The sequence below is a fragment of the Hoplias malabaricus genome, chromosome 2 (assembly GCF_029633855.1).
Source record: "Hoplias malabaricus isolate fHopMal1 chromosome 2, fHopMal1.hap1, whole genome shotgun sequence".
In the NCBI taxonomy this organism is placed as follows: Eukaryota; Metazoa; Chordata; class Actinopteri; order Characiformes; family Erythrinidae; genus Hoplias; species Hoplias malabaricus.
Window position 1 is genome coordinate 58217491 of NC_089801.1, and position 26871 is coordinate 58244361.

A 26871-nucleotide genomic window follows, 5' to 3' on the forward strand; every position below is an offset into this window, starting at 1 on the left:
ACCACAGTGCTGCGCTGACTAATATATTTATGAAATGTATTAATTCTCAAATTAAGCTACAGTGGGGCGGCACAGTGGTGCAGCAGGTAGTGTCGCAGTCACACAGCTCCAGGGACCTGGAGGTTATGGGTTTGATTCCTGCTCTGGGCGACTGTCTGTGAGGAGTTTGGTGTGTTCTCCCCGTGTCTGCATGGGTTTCCTCCGGGTGCTCCGGTTTCCTCCCACAGTCCAAAAACACACATTGTTAGGTGGATTGACGACTCAAAAAAAAGGGTCCGTAGGTGTGAGTGTGTGTCTGTGTTGCCCTGTGAAGGACTGGCGCCCCCTCCAGGGTGTATTCCCGCCTTGCGCCCAATGATTCCAGGTAGGCTCTGGACCCTGAACTGGATAAGCGGTTATAGATAATGAATGAATGAATGAATGAATAAACTACAGTGAACATGAATATCTTAAGCCCTTGAAATAAAACAGTTGCCTGTTACCTCAAGGTTATGGAGCTGGCTCAACACAGCCAGGAGAGAAATACTTTTACTGTCTTGTTTAAACAGTATTTCACGTTTAAGCAGAAAAAAAAACCCAAAAAATAAAAATAAGGAGAGTGAACTTTGTGCAGGGCAACCTCTGCTTTTTATTTATTTATTTTATATATTTATTTTAATTGCTTAAGTTTTTTGTCAGGAAGGGCGTCCCGTGTTAAAACTGCCAGATCGATGGTTAATCCACTGTGGCGACCCCTGATGAGAGGGAGCAGCCGAAAGAAGAAGAATAGGAGAAGTTTTTATTAATTGGGTTTCTTTACATCTGAATAAACTGATTTATTTAACTGACCCGTGCTAAAATAAAGACCCTGATGCTTAAAAATTTAAAAGTAAGCTCATGTAAACACACTCTGTTTAGCATGGTTCTTAAACACTGGTTGTAAAAATGTGATGGTTTAGTTGTTTCATGTCATTTTTAATGACAAAAAAGGAAATAAGGCAAGAACATGCTCCATTTGCGTGTGTTTCTGGGGCTGTGTTTAGCGCAACACCATGTGCTATGATCAGAGCCTTGGCTCAGCATTGGTTAGTTCACAAGCTCAGCAGGACACCTCTGAACTCAATATTTACACAGTATTATATCTCAAAGAGAGAAAGGAGCACAGCTGGATTTGTCTTTTTCACCTGAGTGTGTGTCTTTGGGGTGGGGAGACATTTTGTGGTGTTAGTGTGTTTATAATACTCCACAGAGTTTTGCACAGCCACATTAAACTTCATGCGCTTTAACCTGTTACACTGAGTAAATAAGTAATTGTAATCCTTAAAATCAACAAAACATTCTTGGTCTTTTTTCTTTGGTGGTAGATTGTCTAGTGTTTATTTTTAAATGAAATGAACAAGAAAAACCCTGATGCTGGTGTTGTATTTTATGAACAAAACTTAGTGCTCCTTATTCATTTCTGCATTTATTTCTTTCCCTGCTCCATATTCTCTGTACAACACACTCACAGATTTAAAACCACATGTAAACAAAGACATTGATATTAATGTATCCAGACCTTCCAATGACAAGGGGGTGTATTTTGTGCTTTTCCTGTTTTTGAAATGCCAGAAACACCTCTGTGACAGTGGCTTTATGGCTAATGTCAGTCAGGCTAAACTAGGCTTGGATTGTTTTCCTTTTCTTTGTTTAAGCACAAAATGTACTTAAGTAAACTCAGTGCTAAGTGTTTTTAGTTGTGACAGTAAATTCTGTACAATAACAGAATATTTTATGTTTGTCTAATAAGTTTCACTCTTAAACATATTTTATTTGTGAAAATAGGGAATACTATAATAACTGAACATGTTTTCATTTAAAGTACTTACTTCTTTGCAGAGCACTTGTTGTGAAAATTAGGAACATTCTGGTACATTCAGCTAGTTGCTGCAGAATTTTCTTCTTAATAAACATGGCGTGATTGCCACGTTCACGTGGTTTTAAAATGTTGAAGTATCCAAAGTATTCAGAATGCGTTAGTTACACTGAGTGATCTAATGAAATAATGGTGACAAATGCTGAGGATACAAATGGAGGACATATTAGGAACACCTGTGAACCCAATCATGTGATGCTCAGGGCTCATAGGTGCAGGGCATCGCTAGAAGACAAGACAGGGAAAAAACACATGACAGACCAAACCCTTGATATGTGGACAATTAACCACAACTGCCTAACCCAAACCTTTAGCCTAACTCTAACCATAACTCAAATCTTAACCATTACACTAAGACAAAACATATTCAGAGAATACTGAGAAGAACGACCTGAAACTTCTATTAGCTGGCTGTGGATTATCGGGCCCTCGGGCAGCACTGCATTACAAACTGACAGGTTTCAACACTTCCCAAAACCACCGTCTGTGAACACAGATTGTTTGTTATTATTTTGCCACTCTAAGGACCAGTATGTCTAGGCTCATTAAGGAGGTTGGGGTGGGGGTCAGCATGAACCAGAAACAAGTGACTGGCTTTACTTGTAAAACAAAAAGTAATAATAAAAAAAATAAACAAAAAATATAAAACACAAGGTATGGCTTCAATTCAAGATTAAATGCTGGAGTTGTCAAAAAAGTTGTCAAATTCTATTACTATTCTTTATATTCTGTGATTCTTTGTCTAATTAATATTATGTATACACTACGTTTAGTTTGATATGTATTATAGATTTATTTTTTGGATTTATTCTTTTACTTTCAAGTTTAAATAGATATGGTCTGAAGGTTAGTTTAGTTGTTTATGGTTTAGATTTTAATTTAGAATGATTTGAGTTCAGTTTTATTTATTTAGTTTAATTATTTAAATTAAATTAAATTATATTAAATGATTTATTAATATATAAATAAGTAAATAACAGAAATATACAGACTCTAGAAAAAAAAATCCATACCCAGAGGAGACAGAGATTACACAAGCAAGCATTTCCTTGAAACAACATTACTAAGTTCTCTTTCAGTGAAAGTGAAACTTAAAGAGAAAGAATCATATGATTTACCAGAACAGAACCATGATATTTTAAATCAGCTAATGTTGCAATTTTGCTGGAAGGTCAAGCGAGGCTAAATGTCCCAAATTAATAATTGTTTCAAACAGGAGCATAAACACTAATCCTACAACAGATGAATTACTATTTGTTAAATTGATTGCTGAAATTTATTTTTTAATTTATTTATTTAGTTTTATTTTTACTTTTTCAGAGGAAACACCCCAGACTGTGTGGATTCAGTTCAGGAGAAATGGCTTCATCTCACTCTTCACTGGAGAACCTCAGGTGCTTAGAATTCTTTAAGGATCCAGTGGTTCTCCCTTGTAGTCACAGCTTCTGTAGGGTTTGTCTTGGAGCCAGAAAGAACCAAAAGAGTGTCCACTCTGCAGAGGTGCATTGAAGTCTACTCTCATTAACAATCTGGTTCTGAAAGACGCCTGTGAATATTTTGTGGATGAGAAGAGGCACCAGATTTTAGCAGAAAGCCCAGTTGTGGTGACTGCAACACTACCTGCTGTGCCACTGTGCCGCCCTAATTTATATCCAATATTAACAAAATATATTTTACTATGACCTCACTCGATCGTTACTATTGTTAAAAAATAAATAATTAAAATGATTAAAATGGTTAGTTTTCTACTTTCTTTTTTTGTAGATTTATTTTGCCCTGAGTGGAAAAAAAATAATCATTGTAATCATGTATTTAACAGAGGGAGAGAGAGAGAGAGAGAGAGAGAGAGAGAGAGAGAGAGAGAAGCACATGACAGAGGAAAAATGAGAATAAAAACTTTATAGAATATTCAGTTTGCATTGTTATGAACAATCCCACTATAAGCATAAATTAGGAAAAGATTCAGAATTTGAGAACTTGAGAAATCTAAATCACTGTAGAGCAAAGACAGACACTGCAGCTAAATAAGTGTGACCTTCAAGCCTCCAGACAGCATTGCATTAGAAACTGTCATGCTTCATACAATTATCTGCTGCGGCATCAAGGAATGCAACCTGAAGCCAACGAGCCACACATCAACTCTATATAAAAATGTTGCAATTTTATTGTACAGAAACTGCACAAACGACCTCCAGATACTTTTAATAAATATATCTCTTTGACTTGAATCTTTACACATATTACAGTATCCTTATCCTTGTCCTTATCCTTAGGGCCATTGCAAGAAATGAAGACCAAGCTGAAAAATTTGACTTCAAAAAAGAGTTTGGTTGATTTTGTCTAAACACAAGCTCCAGATAATCTGTTAATTTACCACTTAATCCACTTCACAGTAAAATTATAACTGCGATTGAACCACAATCCTCTACTCTCTCTCAGTCTTAGGCTAAGGAGACAGAGAGACTGATACAAAAAGAGTTTGAGAAACTTCATAGCTTTCTCATAAAGGAGGAAGAGGACAGTATCAGTGCCCACTGGGAAGAAGAGGAGGAGAAAATAAAACAGAGACATGAAGAGATTAAAGAAATTGAAAATTCATGTTCTGACCTCTCTGAACAAATCTGAAAGATTGAGGAGGATTCTAGTATTTTTTTACGTGTAAAAGCATTTTGAGTTTGCTCTGCTATATCCACACGTTAATAAAATAGGTTTCCTGAAAGAGAAGTGACATAACCCTGAAAATTCATTTCAGAACTTCAAAGACACAATGGACAGGTAAATTTAACTTCAATAAAATTTCCTTTTAATAGTGCATTTGAGTGTGTTTTCACATGTAATAAGTTAAATATATACATTTGTATAACACCTGTTTCTGTAAAAGTTTGTTGTGTTCATTCTTTTGAAGATGTATTCAACTAAAAAAAAAGCACTAATGAACTTTCCATGTTTTCACTAATTGATTGTACTTTTTTGTATATGCAAACAAATATAGAATGTTAAGCCTTCAACACACACAAATAAATTAGGAAATAAGTGTGTTTCCCATTGTATTATGTTTCCTTTGCTTTACCGATAATATTTAAGCATTTAGGAACAGACGAGGCTAATTGCTGCAGTTTTTGAGAAGGACATTTTGCCATTTTCTCTCCACACAAAACTTTCACTGCTCAAAATTCTATAGTCACAGTTTTCTGATCCTCTTCTTCCTCATGACCAGAGCGGTCAGATTTGGACCACAGAACAATCGAGCACTTTTGTTGTAATGTGTGTCAATTTTGTGTTGAGAAATATTTTTTTAACTGTCTGAGAGTTCTCTTATGAAGTTTGTCCCAAAGTACCGCTGCCCTGAATTAAATAAGCGGTTACAGAAAATGAATGAATGAAATTTTGTCCCAAAGTTTTCATGCCCACTCTTTGCTGCAAACACAGAATTGGAGGCTCCATTTATATCTTTTATATTCTCTTGCTTAATTTGAATGCATCAGAATCATGGAAACCAAATGTCCTCAGTGACAATTAATTAAATATTCAAAAATACATAACTACAAAACTTAAATAATTCAAAAATAAATGAACAAATAACAGATTCTGATTATAATTGTGTGATTGGTGTCTAATTAACACTTTCAGACTGACCTTATTTCAAAATGTTTATTACACACAAGAAATTAATCTGAGTCCACACAGAGATATTAATATTAGTCATAGGAATATATATTTATAAGGACAAAAGAACATAGACCAAAAAAATAAATAGATATCCAATATGATCGGATATATGATACAGCATAATATAAACTGCATATAGTTATATTTTAACATAGTAAAGTGTGAAATGTTACAACATGAAAAATATATATTTCAGGGATTTGTGCTTCCAGGCTTCAGTGTAAGCAAAGAGTGTTTTAATATTGAATCAACATAACAATTTGCCGAAAACAGTCTTAATCCTAATTCAGCACAAAGCACTTTAATGCAGAACATTCGGTTTTAATGTATGCAGATATGGAACACATTTTAATAATAATATTTTACTTTGAGGTGAATCAGTTGAACTTAAATATATATGGTGTCCCTGTGTGGCTGTTTGTGTTTGGGTCTTTAGAACTTGTTACAGGGTGCTGGATCCACAGCTGGTAATGGTTAGAGACCGGGCTTGGTACCGGAAGGTTGCTGGTTCGATCCCCAGGACCATCAGGAACATCCACGGCTCAAGTGCCCTTGAGCAAGGCATTGAACCTCCAAACGCTCCCCAGGTGCCCGCCACTATGGGTGTGTGTTCACAACCCCTAGTGCACTAGTGCCAGAGAGGGGTTAAATGCGGAAGACACATTTCGCTGTACGTTGTACAATGACAAATAATTGCACATCATTGTTATTATCAATATTAATACATACCATACCAGCTGAAAACATCAATACTAATTAATCTGTGCTTTGCCTGAGCAGGGAATCAAACCCAGTCAATCCACAGGTTTGTTTGTGAGTGAATGAGTGATTGGCTGAGTGTGTGAAACAGGTATAAAGGAGCTTTTCACAATCAAACATCCTGCCATCATTCTCTTTAACTTTCTTTTCCTCTAAAACATTGGCATTAAGTCAGTGCTGCATGTTTATTCTTCACTTCCTCCCAATAGATTTTTATCCTTTTACACACATGACACAATGGGTGCACCACGTACCTAAGGGATATTACCACACACCCCGATGACGGTTCTGTTTCTGTTTTGTTACTTTCAGACAGATCTGGTTTCGATTGCTTGACGCAAGATGAGTCATGTACCTAGTCATAGGATTCTATTTAAATAATGTTATAATTATGAAATGGAAATATCCAGGAACAGCATCTCAGCCACAAAGTACAAAAACAGACACAAAAACAAAATGAATATGGCTGAATATTGAAGTATTTAATCTGTAAATATCAACAATTCATGGGACTGGGATCATCATGGCATAATGTGACATTGTGGAAAGTTATAATTTGACAGCCCAACTTTAACTTAAATTCTCCAAAAGCAGGTCCAAAAGCATCATGTTGAACTTATCTTGAGTGTGCCAGCCTTTATTTTTATCTAATGTGACCACAGGACCAGGAGGACATTCCTGTAGTGTTTAGTTCAGCATTTCTTGAATGTACTTACTTTATGAATAATAAGTGGGGACAGTTGCCCAACCTGTCTATTAAAAAGAATACTCTGTTGCATTCTACTGAAGAAACTAGTGGAATATATTAAAGTCCTCAATGTTTACTGTAATCAAAGACCCAGTGGCCCTTCTGCTGTTAAGAGTGAAACATATTAGACAAAATAAAATATTCAGGGTTTGTTTTTTTTTGTACTGAATCTACTGTTACTACTACTACACCCACTGTTAGCACTGAGTGTATTTAGGTGTGTTTACACTGCAATTAATCCACTTAAAATAAAAGCAGCACCAGAGAAATAAGACCAGATTTTTTCTTTACACAGTTCTTTAAATTATAAAAGGTGGGTTTATTCAAATAGCTTCCAGAGCACAAAAGAAATGAGTTAGAATGTAAAGTTAAGGTGGAACTTTAGATTGTTACAAGCTCTTTTTAGGTTAGAAAAAGGCTCAGAAATTCTACAACATTTAAAATGGGAGCAATAAATGCTTGAATATAGTTACATCACACTTTTAGGTGGATTGGAAAGCCAAAGTTACACTACTACACAATTTATGGTGGAACTGAGTGGCAAGTTAGAAACTCTGACTAGAGTGCAGTTATTTCTTTATGAAATGTCTTGATTGTTATTAAAAATACAAAAAAAAAAAAAAATTACTAAACCATCACACTGGTACAACCACTGTCTAATAACCACTTTTTTTTTTAAATCAAACAGCTTACTTAACAGGTACCATTTATGAGCAGGCTGAAACTGAAAGTGTTACTCTATTTGCATTTGTTTTGTAATCTAAACACAGAAAGCACAAGGTAGATTTACATGTTTTGCAAGTTTCGGTTTTGCCTCTAAGCGATTTCAGACACAGATATAGATACATACTTCCAAATGCATATAGTCACACAGATTTAATCATCACAGTCGACTGGATCACAAAACAATGGCATCAGCTCCGTCTTCACTGGAAACCGATCTAACATGTACAATTTGCTGTGACCTCTATGAAGAACCTTTGATCCTTCTTTGCACTCACAGTTTCTGTAGGGCTTGTCTGGAAAGAAGCTGGAAAGAACGTGGTGCAAAAGAATGTCCTCTGTGTAGGAAACGATCTTCTCTGGACAATCCACCCATCGACAGAGCACTGCAAGCTGCTGATCCCATACAATGTCTATATAAATTATTGAATGTTAAACATACCCTTATTTTCATAGTTGGCATAATGTACATATAGTATTATATGTGTATAGAACATTTCTAATATTATAATATTTTATCATATTTCTACTAGAATTACCTTATTAAGGAAAGACAAAGCGCCAAGTTGTCAACTGAATGTTCAGTTTTCTTGTCAATAGACTGTTTTAGTAAATCTAATAACATTCATTCAATTCAGTCACTGTCTAAGATGAAAAATAATCCAGTACAAGTTAGAATTTATGGGGGAAAACTGGTACATATGCAAATTATTAATGATCACTCAACATCTACTGGGGCAGCCATGGCCTTAAGGTTAGATCAGCGAGCCTGGGAAGGGAAGATCACAGCTTCAGTTCCCAGGACCAGCAGGAAAAATTCATCCACAACTGAAGTGCCCTTGAGAAAGGCAACCCCTAAACCACTGCTCTGGTTGTGTGTGTGTGTTCATTGTCCCAAGTGTGTGTGAAAAATCACTCACTAGAGTGTTTGTGTATTTACTGCACGAATGGGTTAAACGCAGATATTGAATTTCCCTAAGGGGATTAATAAAGTGTCTCAACGGGGCTTGTCTGTGCTGCCTATGTTACATACAGTATTATGAAAACATTTCTGATTAGAAATATTGTACTGTGTGCAACTTAAAATAAATTATTTTTCCAGAACGAGTTTCAGGCTAAGCTGACTGGTCTAAAGCATAAACAAACAAGGAACACCATCGCAAAGTCAGAGCTCCTTAAAATGTTTGCCCAAGTCAAGGTATATGTACAAAATATGCTTTGTCATATCTAGACTTAAATTTAATTGTTAAATTATTGTATAGCACTATTATTAGAAAACTAAATCAGTTTCCTTTCCCGTCTTCTAGTCTCAGACCCTCAAGACAAAGAGTCAGATACAGGAGGAGTTTATGAAGCTTCATCAGTTCCTCAGAGAAGAGGAGTCCAGGATCACCGCTTTGGAGGAGGAAAAGAAGGAGAAGAATCTGAGAATAGTAGAGAAGACAAGGAAACTGAACTTAGAGAAGGCCTACCTTCAATCCAGAGTCTGCAGTATAACTGATTACTTGAGCATGAGTGATGCTTCCTTTCTACAGGTAAGGTTTTTATTCACAGGTGAGCTCAAAAGCCTTTGCTTATTGATTACAGTCTAATGCTTTTGTCTTCTGTGTGTTGTCAGAATTTGAATAAAGCACAGCAGAGGTAAATTTTAAATGTTCATGTTTAATATTTCTTCACTGATTGTGACGTGTTGCATGAACTGTTCTGTGTCAAGTATTTAGTCTTGGATTGCTCTCTTAGCAATAATTCAGATTTAATTTAATTGTGTGTGTGTGTGTGTGTGTGTGTGTGTGTGTGTGTGTGTGTGCATGGTTCAGTGCTCAGGACACTGAACCGAACCCAGAACTGGATTCAGGAGCCCTGATTGAGGTGGCTAAACATATGGGGAACCTGAAATACAAAGTGTGGGAGAAAATGAAAGACATCTGTCCTTACTGTGAGTATTTGGTTATAATTCTTCAATTCTAATTTGATTTCTGTTCCATATGTTTATGTTTACATATATAAACCATGCTTTTAAAGTTCCAGTGATTTTGGACCCAAACTCTGCAAACAAAACCCTCTCCTTGTCTGAAGACCTGGTTAAAGTTACACCTGGCCAGCTGCAGGACCTGCCGGATAACCCAGAGAGGTTTTCTGTTCAGTCCTTTGTCCTGGGATCTGAAGGGTTTGACTCAGGAATCCACAGCTGGGAGGTGGAAGCAGGAAACAGCAGTGACTGGATCTTAGGGGTAGCAAAGAAGTCCGTCAAGAGAAAGAAACCAATGGCAATAACTTCTGAGGATGGAATATGGGCATTTAATAAGCCATTTAGCCAGGTGTTTTTCTTTGGGGGCTCTTCCAGCAGATGTCAGAGAATCAGGATACAGCTCGACTGCTTTGCAGGGCAAATTAGCTTTTATAACTGTGTTACAAATCAGTTATTACATGTTTTAAATGGCATTTCCAGAGAGAAGGTTTACCCCTTCTTTAAAGTATTAAACTATGGTTCTTTGAAGATTCTGCCAGCTAAAGTCTCAGTTACGCACTCAGATTTAGAGGCTTGTAAACAACTGAAATTGACAAATTTCACTTTTGCACCTTTCCCTGCTGTACGAGATTCAGCACAGCAGAGTGTCTTTGGATTTACAACTGTATAAAGGAACTTTAAGGAGTTAAACATTATAACGGATTTTAACAATATACATTTAATTATCTTTCCTCAGTTTCTTTGTTCTTTTTTTGATGTTATTCTAAGAGTTGAGAATACTTCTATATCTGTGCATTTCTGTTTCTTTCTTAGTGGCCACATACTTCACCAGATAAAGATCATTCTCTTTTGTAGCATAACTTAATTAATTAAGCCTTTGTAACTTTCCAGTTTGTGATTGTCGCAATATCATCATCTTTCTGAACCTGTGTTAAACAAATGGTAATGTCACTGGGGAAACAAAAAAAAAAAGTACAGAAATATATAATCTGCTTCATCCCACACCAGAATACAATCTACCAGCCAAAGTTTACATGATTAGCAGGGCTCTTTTTATTTAGAAAATATGATCGGAGGATATCTGAACAATTGACAAATGGTTAACTCCTATTATTTCAGAATTTTCTCTTGTCTCTGATGTTCTTAGTGGTTCTTTTTTAGTGATTCTTCCAATTGTTTGAAGGGAATTTTTAAGATAGGTCAATGTAAAATATATATATTTTTATTCAGGTTGATGCAAGGCAGTGATGCAAGTCAAGGTAACAAAAAAAGACCATTTGCAAAACTTTATCCATCAACATTTAAAATAAACTTATTCTTAACTTTGACAAAAGAATACTAAGAATACTCCTTATGGTAAAAAGTAACTTAACTTGTTTTATTTAACTCCTATTTTTGACTGAACTGATGTCTAATTTATGCTAATCACCACTGTTTTTAGTTTATAATCGTTTAAGTAGTTTTTACAATTGTTTAAAGCATAATCCCTTATGACTCTGTTTCCAAATAACACACAACACACAAACACACATACAGAGAAACTCACACAGTTGTGTCTTCAGTATTTCAGAGAACCTTACACAGACATCTATTAACTTCATGGAGTCTTTCCCATAAATACGACTAGCAAACTCCAAATTGTACCCTAAACCTACCCTGAATTCTTTCTTTAAACCTAACCCTAAAATTAACCCTATACACTGCTGCTATAAAACTACAGCGCACACAATTTGGAACACAGAGCTGATTCAACAGACCTATTTGCTATGGCTCTCCTGTCGGTGTGTTGAGCTGAAGGAACAGAACCAGCATTTTGTGTACTCTCCCAAATGTGTTGAAGTCAGTGATATTGCATCTTCAAAAGCAACAGGATGCAAAATTGCAGTGGAAAGTCAGGCAAAAAAAGATTATTCATAAGTTATTCATAAAACCCCACAATCTTCAGTGCTGTTTATTTTTGGAAGCTAAAAATAAGCACATATGGACATCAATAATTGGTATTTAATAACCTTGCAAAAAACACACTGTTTATATATCTGTCTAATATTAAATGAACAGACATCGGCACAATTTATAATGATTTTAATTTTGAGTTCAGTAGGACGCACTGTGTAAGGCACCACAACACACTCTGTGTCAGACATTAAAGTTTTGTTAAGATTATCTCTCAAATTACAGTTAAACATGATTTAAAGTTTAAATTTATCCACAGTTTCACTTTAATCGTTTACATTTCATTAAAATAAAGGACTGAACAATTCAGAGACAGTAAATGTCAGTGGTCAGCTTCCTCATCGGTCAGTTCACACATAGTTATAAGGCACATTGGTCAAATAGACAGTAAACAAAGTCTTAATCATGAGTCAAGGTGTCGCTTGGTAAAATTTGTGGTTGATTCAATAAATACATTCATTTCGGGATGAGAATCAAAACATTAAATATGCTTGAGAATTTGATTTCTGGGCTGATTCGGAAATGATCAGCTGAATGTAATTTGAAAGTAAAGTGACTTAAACACCACAAATAAAACAATCCCCCCCCCCCCCCCAAAAAAAAAAGCCTATTCACAACAACAAGTTTTATAAAGCAGCTCATTTCATAAACGTTCACAGTGGTCAGCATTACATTTCAACACAAGGATCATCGTAGACTCCAAGTTTGGACATTGTAATTATGTCTAAAAAATAACACTTTAAAGTGTTTAAATTGGAAATGTTTTAAAACCTACTTTTAAAAGTCAAAGGTTCTTTCTTTTAGGGTTCTTGGTTTGAATGTACAGGTCTATAGAGAAAGTTCTTTAAGTGCTGTTGGAACCTCTCATTATATAGAGGGGAGTCTACAAACTTTGGGGCATATTGCACGTATCAAGGTTTGAGTGGCTTACTTATGAGTGGTATTCTATATATATATATAGATATATATAACTTTTTTTTTTTTTAAGTTCCGCACATGGGGGTGGCCATGTTAAAAATTGCAACCTGGTGAGTGTCAGTTTTTCACTTGTTTCATAAAAAACGTTAATAAATTAATGTAGGACATGCATGTGTGGACACGTTTGCACTGTTAGCACCAAAAGTCAAAATTTCAAACACTAACCTCTGGTTAATTCATATCACTAGTATTCAACGACGGCTATAAGATTAGCTTCAAAAATAGCTAGCCGCTAAAACTCCCATGTATTTATGTACAGCTTTATTTCTGACCACAGTGGGACTAAAGTACAGAAGATTATTACAGTTGTTACCAAGTGTACACAGCTCTAAATAAATCTCCACCCATGGTCTGTTTACATTAACATTTACAGCATTCAGCAGATGTGTGGCAACGTACATTTTTAAATCATGTTACTGAGGTAGGCTAATGTAATGTTAGGAGTCATTCACAAGGACCCTTATTGGTGTGGTGTAGTGTTGTGTGGTGTGGTTACCTGGGCAGGGAACTGAACCCCACCTGCATGGAAGGCACTGTGCTTACCAACACTCATAAATGCATCCTACCCTCTAGGATTTTGTTATACAGTTCCTTAGTCAGAGCCTCGTAACGCCCTGCTCGGCTGTTCAAAAAGTAGATCCGGTCGGTAGAGTGACGCAGGTCATATCCCTCCCTCTGTAGACGGGTCTTCTGAATTTTAAACGTACCTGAGGAGTGTCAGAAAAGTGGGTAAAAATGTTAGATACAACAGTCCATGTTATATACAACATTTTCTGAAAAGAATAAAAAGAAGCTTCAAAAACATGAAAAGAACTGATCATCACATCTTCTAGGTAAAAGATGATAATCATAAAGTAGAAGGAAAATGAAGAATAACTCCATCCATTTCTCTATATTTCTGCACAGTTCAGCATTGGAGATGCAAACCTGAGGTAAAGTCATGATAGAGATTACTGATGACAGTAAAACAGTGTAAAATATAAAAACAATATGTTTTGCTCAAGGAATACTATAAAAAAAAAACTGCACTTATTCACTACACCCCCGGCCCTCCTTTCTCTCACCAGTTGTGTCCACTTCAGGACAGAGGCGTAGAAAGACTGGACGGGCGTATGAGGGGAGACACTTCTGCACATCCTTCAGAAATGAGTCACAGTTGAAACTATCACCACTGTGGGCTATAGCTGCCATCCCTGCTTTTCCTTCCACACCTGGAAAAAAAGATAAAGAGGAGGGAGGGAGAGAGAGAGAGAGAGAGAGAGAGAGAGAGAGAGAGAGAGAGAGAGAGAGAGAGAGAGAGAGAGAGAGAATAACGTGTAAGAACCAAACAATAAGGCTTATAAATCTTATAGCAGTCTATATATCGGTCCCAAAATCTACAGAGCTCCCTGAGCAGGCACTGACTCCATAGGCAGCTGTCGGCAGCGTTCTAACAGATGTCTGTCCTCATGAAGCAGACTACTGAAACACTGTAGTTTGAGAGGGATTAGGTCACAGCTTGTTCCCGCTCACTGCACGCACCCGGTGTTTACCTACCTCAGCTGTTAACGTCGCCTCAGAATTTCAGCACAATGCATTCTAGTCTTCCTGTATTGGTCATGATTTCAATTATTTCTGCTCTGGGAGAAGAGTGAAATACACAGATTGTGCTTGCTTTGCATCATGGGATTGTCTTTGCAGCTGGTGTACAGATCAATGCTGCCTTAAAATTCCACCAGATTAAGGTATCTCAGTACGTAGCATATTTGAAGTTGCTAAAAGCTGGGACAACTTAGGTATTGAGAGTGCGACCACTACGACATAAAAGCTCACTAGGGTTTGGTATAGGCCCTATATGTGTATGTTGTGGAACAGAGATTCACATTTTAAATATAGTCGCAATATTTTTTTTGATTTTGTTACTGTATCTTTAAAGCTGAATAAGCAGTGTGTGTTCTGATTGGCTACGAGTATTGTGGCTCATTCAAGCATTCAAAAAATATGTCCATAGGGACTGTATGAACGAAGGAGGGAGCAGCAAAAAAAAAGACTCAAATGATTCAATAAATGTAAGCAATTTTGGGGGAAATTAACACAGGTCAAAGCAGCCTTCATGCTGCTGTACACTGTATGTCTTCATATAAATATATCAGACCAATCATTATTCATTAATAAACTAGTTTAGTTCTAAAAACAGTTTATTTAAACCCCGTCAGTCCAAAAAAAGAAAAAAGATCTGGTAAAACTCTTGTTGTCATGAAGGTAACTGAACAGACCTGGGACAGAGACCCCGTACACAGCTACGTCCGTCTGGTTGAGTAAAGAGCTCAGAACTCCCTCCACCTCTGTGGTAGAGATGTTTTCCCCTCTCCAGCGGTACGTATCTCCACTGCGGTCTCTGAAATACATGTACCCCAGTTCATCCATCACCATCAGATCCCCTGAGACAGAGGAGAACACACATGGAGGAGAAATTAAAGAACTGGACAGAGCACAGCCCGATGTAAACACATTCTCCAGTACTGAAATAACTCCCCGAGTACTGAATAATGGCTAGAACAACAAAAACCAAAGGATGCAGCATGAAATTAACTGAACTGAACTAAACTGAATAGCAGTGAATGGATGTGAATCGGTGTGAATTGGAAGTAAATGAGAATATAATGAAATGAAATGATATTAATGGAAGTAAATTAAATTAAGGGAATGAAATGGAAATTTATGAAATTTAATTGAAGCAAATGAAAATGAATGAAAGAAAGTACATGAAGTTTAATGGAAGTGTATGGATATGACTGTGTGGATGGAAGTGTTGGGAATGAAGTGGAAATGCATGGAAGTGAAATGATATGAATGGAATTAAATGACAGAAAGTGAATTTCTCTTTCCAGAAATCAATACTCTACAGATGGTTACATTCTTCTTTAAAGCAATTTTTGTGTCTTAATGAAAAAATAAATTAGAATACACTGAGCACTGTGTCCATCTGAGGAAACATCCATTGTCACTGAAAGCGAAAGTGAAACTGAAAGTATCTGCACGTGCACCTGAGAGGTAGGCGGAGTCTCCCTTCCTGAACACGTTGTGTACAATTTTCTTATTGGTCGCTTCTTGATTTGCATATCCATCAAACCTCCGCAGAGGATCCTGCTGATTTATCCGTCCAACCAGAACACCGGGCTCACCTGCAGCACGCACACACACACACACACAATATTAAACATTGCTGACGTTGTATTATTTGCTCTGGACCACAAACACAGAACCAAAGGGTCCCAAAGATATGACTGAAACTCCTTCACTCCAAGAACACAGTGTGTGTGTGTGTGTGTGTGTGTGTGTGTGTGTGTGTGTGTGTGTGTGTGTGTGTTTGTGTTCCTCACCAGGTCCACACGGCACACACAGCCCCCTCTCGTCCCTGATGAGCTCCATGCTCTCCTCCTCCACCTTCAGCAGTCTGATGGGGTAAACGCTAGGGAGGATCATACTGTTAAAGCCGCACGCCCCCATCTGGACAAACAAAATAAAGCACAACTTAATAATCCTCCTTAAAAACAGACTTTCATCTCAACACAACTCTTATGTTACAAAGAGGTTAGGGTCCACTTCTAAGTATATATATTTATATAAAATAGAAAAATTTTAATCTCAATAAAATCTGTAAAAGTGATCCGAGCCATATATATATATATATCAGTGGCGATTGCTCTAAGACTGCAAGGGAAGCTCAGCTTCCCCTAAAATGTCAAAAAATAAGTGATCAAATATATACTGTTGTGTGTACATGTCATTGAATAAATATGCACTACAACGCACTCAACTTTTGTTCAGAATCAGCTTCTTATCACTGGTAAAGACAGTGCTTTAAACACAGAGTTCAATGGAGAAGCAGCCAAGTGCAGGGAAACGAGAAGAGTGATTGGATAAAGGCTGGGCTTTGTCCCGCCCATCGGACGCTCAGCGTCTCTGGGGGTCTATGGGGCAGTGGGCTGGCCTCGCTGGCCCGGACGCTCAGCTTCTGCATGATGATTGGATGATCTGTCTGAGGCTGAATCCCTTTTTGATTGACAGCGAAATGAGCGAATCAGCGACCCTTTGGTGTAGAGATCCGAGGGAGCATTACATTTTCATTCTGTTCTGAGTTGAACCGGAGATTTTCTTAATCCTTTTAGCGGCATTTTCTTTGTTAAAAACGACTAGCGACAAATCAAGCTTCTATTTCTGGTGGGTTTTTTGTAGCTGCTTGTGTTTGGAGACTGACTTCTATCACTCTTTCTGACTTCTATCGCAGTTTCTGTCCAGCGGGTGCTGCTGAGCCCCTCCACCGTCACAAAGCACTCACAGGCGGACACACTTCACATGGGCCAAGGCCGTTTAAGCAGCCTAGCTCTGCTGGCCATTGAGAGGACACTAGTCAAGTCCCTGGAAAAGACGCCTTGTTGGTACGACAGGGTCATTTTCTTAAAAAGGAACGGGGGGTAGAATTTACGTATAAATAAACCGACGGATGCTGGTCTTTCAAGGAGGGGAAGCTCAATTTCGGCCTACATCATAAAATATGATTTTATGAAATGTGACATGTTTAGCCTTGTGTAGTGTTGATAAGGCGGGTGCCCAGCTCGTTTTCTGTATCTTAGCAGTTCAGGTCACACTGGGCATTTAACTCCAACAGCCTTCACAGCCTTTCAAATCCTGCTGAATTAGTCATTCTTCACACTAAGGGGCAGCTACATTAGCTGTGTGAGGCCACTATAAACACAGGTAAATGTTAACTGGCAACTGGAACAAGTTTGATTAAACTATTAGCACGGTTATTAGCGCACAGTCCACCAAAACATTTCTCCTTATCCTAATCCTAACAGTTTCTGGCATAATGTTAATATTAACCAGTAGAGGGCGTCCTGTGCTGTATATTTTACTGAGTAGAGAGGACTGTCTGAGCTGTGTAGGCTACATATGAATGATTTTATTTTATTTATTTTTTTTTTTTGCCTTTGCAATGTACCCCCGTAACCACAATGATTTTCACAACAGCTAAACGTTACTTGGTTGGACGTGTTTCAAAGACAAAGTTGTTGAGATAAGTGTAAGGAAAGGCAACTTCCAGTAAATAAGGTTTATATAAATTTGCACTAAAGTAACAGTGCTGAATATCAGAAACTCACCTCACCGTAATGGGTTAAATTCTCTGAAAACATTTTCATATTCACGTACAAAGATCTGTATTTATTATTTTCTCCTCTAGATCGAACCAGCTTGTTAAATAAACGCAAAATATATTTAAAATTTAAGCTATTGTTTATGAAAGTTATTAATAAATACCTCTAAAAGAGTAACATTTTGTTAAAGAATATTCATTCATTCACGGTTGACTAAATATAAGGCGAAATATTTTAGCAATAAAATGTAATGAAATTAGACTCAATTTTTTTTTTACTTTTCATTGAGTAAAACTACATAAAACCCAATAATTAATAATTAAAAACTAAATCACAATCAGCTGCCAAATTAACAATGGAGACAACATGCATTTGTTTATTATTTAAAGGCTAAGCACTAGCTATATGAAAGTGTCAAACAAATAAATACAGTGGAATATGAGTTCCTAACTTGTGTTTATTGATAGTGAGAAAAAATGTTATTTCTTACTAATTGAAGGAATAAGGTTTAAAAGACTGTTGGTCCCCCACCCAACGGTCTCCGGAAACTCTAAAAAATCTAAGGTGTCTTGAATGTGACGTAGACGGTGGACAACTCTAGAAGTTGCACTTAATTTAATGCAAAATGGCGAAAAGGTGTGTTGTTTTGGCTGCAATAATTCAATGTACAGTGGGACATCGGTGCACAAATGGCCCAAAGATCCCAAAATATCCAGAAAATGGACTAAATTTGTCAACTTTAAACGGGCACTTTGGAAAGGACCCTCCGCTCACTCCGTTATCTGTAGCTCATTTCACTGGCGATTTTCCAACAATATGGGCATGTAAAAAAAACCAACGAAAGGTGTTCAAGAGCCTCTGTAACATCCAGATACTGTCATAACAGTCGGCGTGGTTCAGCTGTTGTCCACCAGTGACGTCACACGGTTGCGTTCAGGAATTTCCGTAGCGAGCTCGGGTTTTTCCGTCAATTTAATAAAATTGTCAGTTTTAAAGCAAATTAAGCATGTTATTTTCATTTTAATTCATACTTATATATGTCAGTAACTAAAGTAATGTGAAATATTCATGGGGGTCCATTAAGTGGTGCTTGGCCTTTAAAGTAACATATTAAGTAACATATTAGTCTCTTAGCCTTCAATACACATACTGACACACACACACACACACACACACACACACACACACACACACACACACACACACACACACACACACACACACACACCTTTCCATCCAGGTTAGCGATGCTGCAGTTACACTCGGTGGCTCCATAAAATTCTCCAATTTGTTTAATTTTGAAGCGCTTGGCGAACGATTCCCAGACGTTGGGGCGGAGTCCATTTCCAATGGCAACACGAACCCGGTGACTCGTCTCCGAGCAACGCTCCGGCTGAGACAAAAGGTAACGGCAAATCTCACCTATATACTGTACCACCTACACACACACACGCACACACACACACACACACACACACACATACATTAATATTCACATAAATACACACCCACAAAAAGTGAAATGATCTATTATTTTAAACCAACTGATGACATATAAGTAACATAACTAATGCCACTTCTAATGTAAAAATATTACTATTAGATATTTAATAACTAAATTTATTAAGTAATGTCCAATTTAGGGCACAAGTTTTGAAAGCAGGTAAGTTGATTATAATTTTGTCTGAATTAATTAAAAACAGTGAAACCTGATGTAGCAGTAGGGTTGTGTGTTATATGCACTGTGGTATATAAAAATCATCTCAAATTTATGACGTGTCTGTTTCGTCAGTACATTGCCGAATGAGCTCATTCATGTGCATTTAAGAGAGCTACAGGGAGGGGGCGCTGTGGGAGCTCACTGACTGGTGATGTCACATTCTGAAAACAGGTGGGGAAAAAACACAAGCCCAGTAGCCCACCACAGTTATGACTTTAGCACAGGGTTTAGGTAAAAGTAGCTCAGCAGTCGGTCAGAATCAACTACACTGTACTGAATAGCAGTTGAACTGAGCGGTTTTCAAACTGACAATTTAACATTTATTGAATGATTGTTGTAAAAGTAAGCCACACCCCCACGATATAATGAGAAGGTATGATGGCAGGAAAAATTGATACCACTCATGCCCATTAGGAAGTATATCGTAAAAAAACGTGGGTAAATCTTGGGGCACAGCTCCATTACTGCTATGATTTGCAAAGGTTGTGTTCACCTTCTTTCACTTCTACAAATAAACAAAGAATGTACAGACACAGAAGAAAAAACAGACGACCGTCTCCGCTCACCGTGCAGTTGTACTGGATGCAGTCGTCCCAGAAGCGGCTGGCAGAGAACTTCCTCCGGATCACCACGGTCAGACCATGGATCACACACTGACCCACACCCATGATGTTGCCTAGGAAACCAGGACAAATCATCAGGTGTGTGGCTTTGATCTTGTCATTTTTGTCATGGGCTCTTAATGATACCTTGAGATTAATCTACACAAATATAAACACACACTCACCTGCTGAGTGGTACAGAGGTAGACAGGTGTAAATTATGTCATCAGGCCGCAGTTTAAAGGAGTAGTACCCAAATGCTGCGATACGGTAGAACCTGAACACACACACACACACAAACACACATCTGACATATTATTTCATGGGTCTCTACACTGTTGCATTTGGCATATAACTTTGGTATTCCATATAAAATTGGTTTATTTAACATTTGTTAAATTTAAAAGTAATAAAGAAGCAGAAGGTGTCGTTGACCTGCTGTGAACTACGATGGCAGCTTTGGGTAAACCAGTGGTGCCTGAGGTGTAGATATAGAACAACCTATCTACAGAGGGAACAAACACACACACACACAAGCACATATTTCAATATACACACAAATACACACATGGTCACAAAAAAAAGTGAACCCTCCATAGTTGTTGCTATGTCCACAGATTTTCAGATAAAACTAACACTGTGTGTAATACACACTAATACTAAACTGTATAAGTGTGAGTTCCAGAGGAGTACACAAAACATTAACATACAACAGTATTTCTTACTAACAGGAAGTGGGAAACTATTGCTATGAAAACAAACACCATACTAAGCTACAGCTTCTACACTGTCTGCCATTTTTTGAAACGCAGATGTCACCATCCATACTCTGTAGTGCAAAGTGTAAGTCATAAAATAACAGATTCTGCACTAAATTGTGTATTGTATGTTGGAAATAAAACCATTTATATAAGCGTCATATCCCTGGGCACTGTTTGAGTGTATTAGTTTTATACTCTGTGAAGTGCACTAAGTAGGGAGTAGGGCACTAATTGGGATAAATTTTCCAGACGTGAGAAGCTCCTCCCTCCCAGTTTCCCATTGGACTTTGAGACAGCTGTGTCCATCATTACCATACTCAAACATCCACTTGTTTTAAGGATGCACTGTGGAGTTATTAGTGTACTTTTAATCAAATTATTAGTGTTAAGTTCCCAATTTGGACGCAGCAAACTTTCTACCTCATCATCACCGCTTTCATCCCTCTCGTCACTGTAAACTTCTCTTTCTGTCCCTCAGGCTTCTGCTCTCTTCCTTCTAATTTCTCTCCTTTCTTTCCCCTGAGAGCTACATTTGCACTCCATTATTCTCTCTCTCTCTCTCTCTCTATATATATATATATATATATATTTCTCTTGGGTACTGTATCACCTCATTTTTTTCTTTTCTCTTGTATTCATTTGCTTTTCTTTATGGTGAAATGTGAGAAGATCATTTAGAGCATTTGAGGAAAGATGTTTTATGGGTCATTCCTCTCATAAAACAAACCTCATCCACAACAAACAAAGAAAGTGAGAGGAAACATGTTCTTTGGTCACGGTCCGGACGTTCCCCCCTCATTCCCACCCCCCAGTTTCTGTTTCACTCTCTACAGCCTGCATTTGTATTCTACTCGTCCAGCCAAGTGTTTTCATCCCCCTCTCCCTCTCTTTCTCTCATTCACTACCACCCTGCTCTTGGTTGGAATGTAACCTTTTCCCCAATTTCACCCACAGAACACAAGAGGACCCCACCCCTCCCTCCCTCTCTCTCTCTCTCTCTCTCTTGCTCTCCCTCCTATTCACTTTCACTCTCTTTTTTCTGTCTCCATTCTTCCCATGTTTCCCTCTCTCATTTCAGTCTTCTACATCTTCCTCCTCTTCTTTCACTCTCACCTCTATTCTTTGCCCATCTCCATTCTTACTTTCTTTTAGATTTTTCATTCATTCTCATCTTTCTGTCTCTCTCTCTCTCTCTCTCTGTTTGTCTCTGTCCAGCTGTGTTTTCACCGACTGTAACTGGTACTGACGCCCTGAAGAAGAATGGTTGTTTATTTAGTCAGAAATTTCCCTGCTGTTTATTACCCCATATAAGAGTAGAGAGAGAGAAAGAGAGAGAGAGAGAGAGAGAGAGAGAGAGAGAAACTGGGTGGATGATTTTATTTTTGTTGCAACACCTGAAATATTTCTATAGACATGTGGAGACAGTGACTAATTCCAGACTTTACACACACACACATGCGCACACACACAAATTAAGCCTTCTCTCCAGCTGTTCTTCACAAAGTGTGAACATGTCACAGTGAGTGGTTCCAACTTCTTTCATTACACTAACGTCACACAGACTTATTTATGTTTATATGTAGTTGGAGATCTCAGAGACGTGACAGGTTTTATCACAGATCACACACTATTTACAGTCTACTGGCGTTCGTCAGGGGTGGGATGGAGCGCAGGGGGCAGGGTGGGGTGGGTAGTGTTGAGTAATCTCAACATGCAGAAATCCTGTGATAATATGTTTTTTTTAAAACAAGGGTCCATGACTGAGCCCTGTCCCAAATGGAGCCTGCAGTCCTCAGAGTCTACAATTCAGGGATGTCAACAACACACAGAACTCCAGGAGGAAGTCCTGAAGAGAGCTTGGTCCATATGCATATGTTTGGTTCAGATGTCTTGGGGCAGCAGGCTCTACGGGGGACAGACCTAAAGGTGCTGAGCGTCTGTAGTTAACTGCTGCACTCACCGTTGAAGCCCTTTTTGTGAGTGACAGGTGGAGGGGTCTGAGGTGTGCTCGCCAGCATCAGGTCCAGGTCCTGGACACAGAGGTCTGAGGATGAGTGTCCAGCAGGTAACGGACCTGTCCAAAACATCTTCATACGACCAGCCAGAGAACTTCTAACCTCCATCACCGCTAGAGAGAGAGAGAGAGAGAGAGAGAGAGAGAGAGAGAGAGAGATTGAATAGTGATGATCTAGAGCCCTGATTATGGGTAACTCTGGCATAACCACAGATCAAATCGAAGACTGGAATAACATTTATGGCACTTCCGCTGCATGGTCCCTACTTGACTCTACTTGTCTTTTCTGCTCCTCTATCAGGTCCTGTTCTCTTGTGGTTCAAAGCGAGCCGAGTAGGGACTAAACCATGGCATGTAAACCTTGCAGAATGCTGATTGTCGAGAGAGTTGTCACTCTACGCCACACTGTGCAGACGTCCAGCACCAACTCTCCATCTGTAAAATCTCCAGCTGCAGCAGAGGTCACATTTGTTTTTATCTGACTCATGACAGCAGCTCGTAAATTTACGCCGTGGTCTTTTGAAGAGGTTCAAACGCTCCTTGGATCGGTGGCTGAAGAAAGAATCCAGCGAGAGCTGGTCGCTGCAACAAGGAAGGAACAAACTCTACTGATCTGTCTGAACTGATGACGGAGCTGTGTTCAGTCTCAAACAACAACAACACGCCAATACACCATGAGTAAACACCGCTTAACGTTACCACCACCATGGTTTCCAATGCCCGCTGTTTCTGTTAGAGATGGGGTTTTGAGACGACACCAGACAACAACTTCAAACCAGGACCAAAAAGCAAGTAGAGCCGAGTCGTGTAGGAACCATGGAGTGGAAATGTGCCAGATCTAGAAACTGCTAGACTCTAGATGTGTTTCTCCAGGTCCAGCACATCTGGACCATTCAATCAAGCTGGTCCATAATGTATAGCTCCTGGTGAACATCTGGAAACATCTAGTGAACCACAAAACCAGTCACTACTTGCTTTAAGAACTATTTTCTCATTGACAAGGATGTTTACACATTCTCCAAACAAAGTTCAGCCAAGATCAGCTCACCTGACCCACTCTGGGATGGTGACCACAAAAATGCTGTGAGGGTTTGGTGGAAATCGGCCACATAAACATCAGTAAGGTCAAGTGCTGATGTTGGATGATTGGTTCTGGATCAAAAACACCACTTCAACTCGTCATGTGTTGAGTAGAGCTCCATCACGCCAGAGACCACAGTTCCACTGATCCACAACCCAATGCTGGAAGGACTTCATACCCCTCTATGCCATACTTTACCCCATGCTTATGTGCAGCTGCTCCAGTGTGTGTCTGTGTACACTCAATTTATAGCATGTCCACAAATTTGGGCCGTGCCCCCCCGCCCCCCCCCCCAGCACTACTCACCGCCCAGTAGCTCAGTCCCGAAGACGATACCCTGAGCCCCGGAGACGTCCAAGCAGTGGAGGAGTGACTCTCGGCGGAGGTTAAAGTTAATGAGGGCTGCCTCTATGCCCACCTTGGCCAGTCCCAGCCACAGGGCCACCATGAGGGGCCGCCCCTCCATAAACACGGCCACCACATCCCCGGACCTCCAGCCCTGCTCGAGAGCCCAGCGGCCCACCGCGTTCGAGCGCTTGTCCAGCTCTGAGAAGCTCCATACCGTCCCGGACCCCTCCTCCACCAGCGCTGGTTTGTCTGGGTGCAGCGCCACCCGTCGGGCGAAGATTGAGGGAATGGTGTCCCCGTGGCGGAGGTAATGACGAACAATCCTCTTCACACGTAGCAGCACGTAGAGGCCACTGGGGAAGAAAGGGGTTAATTATGAGAAAGTGTGTGTTACAGTAAGTATATCCATAGAATTCATGCTTTATACCCCTCTAGTCAACAACTGGCATTAGGTATTGTGGGCAGCTGCTCCAGTGTATGTGTGTGTGTGTGTGTGTGTGTGAGAGAGAGAGAGGTGTAGTCTGACCTGAGGTCTCTTCTGATGGTGCGAACCGCTGTGTAAACAAAACGCCAGCCTCCAGCTCCAAGGTAAAGTCCAAAACCAGCAGCAACACTCCAGCACCATGAGACCCCCAAACACCTCCCTACACATACAGACCCCCCCAGCACCAACACACCTCCACTCACCACCCCACCCATACTACGAGAAGGGACATGAGAAGAGAGGAGAAGAGAAGAGATGGAAGTAATAAGAAGAGAAGCAAAGTTAGTGATAAGAGAAGGGAAGAGAAGAGAAAAGAATTGGAGAGATGAGAGAAGACATTAGAAAAGAAGATAAAGGAAAATAAATAATGAGAAAAAGAGGGGAGGAAAACAGAAGAGTAAACTCATGGTGAAAATCACAGTGATTAAACACAGCTCACCGTAATGAAAACAGTGTTATTATTAATATTGTTATTAACTGAAGAATAACTTTATCTAACCGTTATGTTGAAGTGTGTGTTAAAGTCGAGTCTCACCCTGTCGCTGAGTGCAGCCTCTGTCCAGGAGCAGAGACAGAATCACACACTCCCCCACGTTTCCCTCAGCAACACGCGGCTCTGATTGGTCCAGACTACGCCCCGCCCATTCTCCCAATCCAAGCCCCGCCACTGATTAATAAAAGCACTGTTGTTTTAAGCAGTCTCTCTCTCTCTTTCTCTCTCTCTCTCTCTCTCTCTCTCTCTGTTTTTCTTACTTTCTTTGCACATTTTCATTCAGCTCTCAGTTCTCTCTCTCTCTCTCTCTATTCTATTTTTATCTTTCTGCACTGTTCTCCGTCATTCTCGCAATTTTGTAGTGGTGTAGCTGCTCTGTCACTTTTTAATTTGGCTCTGTCCTTTCTCTTACTCTGTCGTTATTTGCTCTCTCTCTCTCTCTCTCTCTCTCTCTCTCTCTTTCTCTCTCTCTCTCTCTCTCTCTCTCTCTCTCTCAACATGTTTGGACGGGCCTAAAAATTTCAGCAATATATAGTCACTCTTCACCATACAAAACAGCAAACAGGAATAACAGCACACACACACACAGAGTATAAGGACTCAACACTAAACAAGGACACACTGTCTCTGATGACTCTTTAGAGCAGTTCCTTAATGATAGAATCATTCATTCATTCACTCAAGCACACCCAGCCTCTCAGTCAGTGAGTAAATGAGTGAGTGAGTTTGAGGGTTAATGTCAGGAAGTAGTTTTGTGTGGTTTGGGTTAAGGCTGATATTTCACACTAGGCATCAAACACACTATATTGCAAAAACGGGTATAATATGTGCTGTAGGGTGGAGGTACAAACCCTAGCTGTGGAATTCTGGATTGTATTGAAGACGGTTTAACAGTTTGACTGGAAGACAGTAGAACAGTGAATTCCAATAATCAATACGAGAAAAAATCAAAGCATTCACCGATATTTTAACATCACTGTCACTAAACATGGGACGTAAGCGTGCAATATTCAGCAGATGATAAAAGCGTAGTTTTAGTGACTAGTGTAACATGAGAGTCAAGGGTGAGTCTCGAATCTAGGAGGCAGCCAAGGTTCTTAACGGAATGGGCCTGGCTTAACATCAACACCATCAATACTTACAGAGAAATTTGATGCTCAAGAAAGTGATGTCTTCGTTCCAAATAATAAAACTCTGGTCCTGTCTGCATTTAGTTAGAGGAAGTGGTTCTGCAACTAGATATTTAACTCCATAATGCATGTACTCAAAGCCTGGGCAGAGGCCGCGAGGGAAGAAGTGCTGAGGTACAGTGGAACAGTGCATCGCAGTGGAATTTTAAACCATGTTTGTGGATAATCTGACTAAGAGGAGAAATACCAATAATAAAAAGCAAAGGACCAAGGACTGATCCCTGAGGAATATCACAATCTACCAGGGCCAAATAAGATTTATGAGAACCAATAGTAACATACTGATGTCTCTCAGTGAGGTATGAATGAAAGCACAGAAGGGCAAGGCCAGAAATACCAATAGTCTT

The 26871-nt window shown here is 39.1% G+C and overlaps 2 protein-coding genes across 2 annotated transcripts; one reads left to right on the forward strand and one right to left on the reverse strand.

The window, feature by feature from the left end:
- The first annotated feature begins 7978 nt into the window (after positions 1-7978).
- On the forward strand, positions 7979-10598 carry LOC136677300 (zinc-binding protein A33-like). The gene is made up of 6 exons (XM_066654807.1): positions 7979-8224; positions 9101-9328; positions 9412-9434; positions 9611-9729; positions 9816-10337; positions 10576-10598. The coding sequence occupies exons 1-6, from the start codon at positions 7979-7981 to the stop codon at positions 10596-10598; spliced, it is 1161 nt and encodes a 386-aa protein (XP_066510904.1).
- A 1247-nt stretch (positions 10599-11845) lies between these two features.
- LOC136686587 (long-chain fatty acid transport protein 1-like) lies at positions 11846-25056 on the reverse strand. The gene is made up of 12 exons (XM_066660479.1): positions 24884-25056; positions 24316-24710; positions 22875-23042; positions 20589-20658; positions 20339-20430; positions 20118-20227; positions 19060-19269; positions 16056-16182; positions 15720-15857; positions 14949-15113; positions 13758-13904; positions 11846-13400 (listed from the first exon to the last, which is right to left on the reverse strand). Exons 1-12 carry the CDS (start codon positions 25054-25056, stop codon positions 13243-13245), a joined length of 1953 nt encoding a protein of 650 aa, XP_066516576.1. The 3' UTR covers positions 11846-13242.
- Positions 25057-26871: the final 1815 nt, after the last annotated feature.

Coding starts and splice junctions, on each gene's coding strand:
- LOC136677300 (XM_066654807.1), top strand. CDS start 7,979: ATGGCATCAGCTCCGTCTTCACTGGAAACCGATCTAACATGTACAATT. Junction 8,225..9,100: donor GTCTATATAAATTATTGAAT/GTTAAACATACC, acceptor CCCGTCTTCTAG/TCTCAGACCCTCAAGACAAA. Junction 9,329..9,411: donor GTGATGCTTCCTTTCTACAG/GTAAGGTTTTTA, acceptor GTGTGTTGTCAG/AATTTGAATAAAGCACAGCA.
- LOC136686587 (XM_066660479.1), bottom strand. CDS start 25,056: ATGGGTGGGGTGGTGAGTGGAGGTGTGTTGGTGCTGGGGGGGTCTGTA. Junction 24,711..24,883: donor ACCATCAGAAGAGACCTCAG/GTCAGACTACAC, acceptor TTTCTTCCCCAG/TGGCCTCTACGTGCTGCTAC. Junction 19,270..20,117: donor GCATCCAGTACAACTGCACG/GTGAGCGGAGAC, acceptor GTGTGTGTGTAG/GTGGTACAGTATATAGGTGA.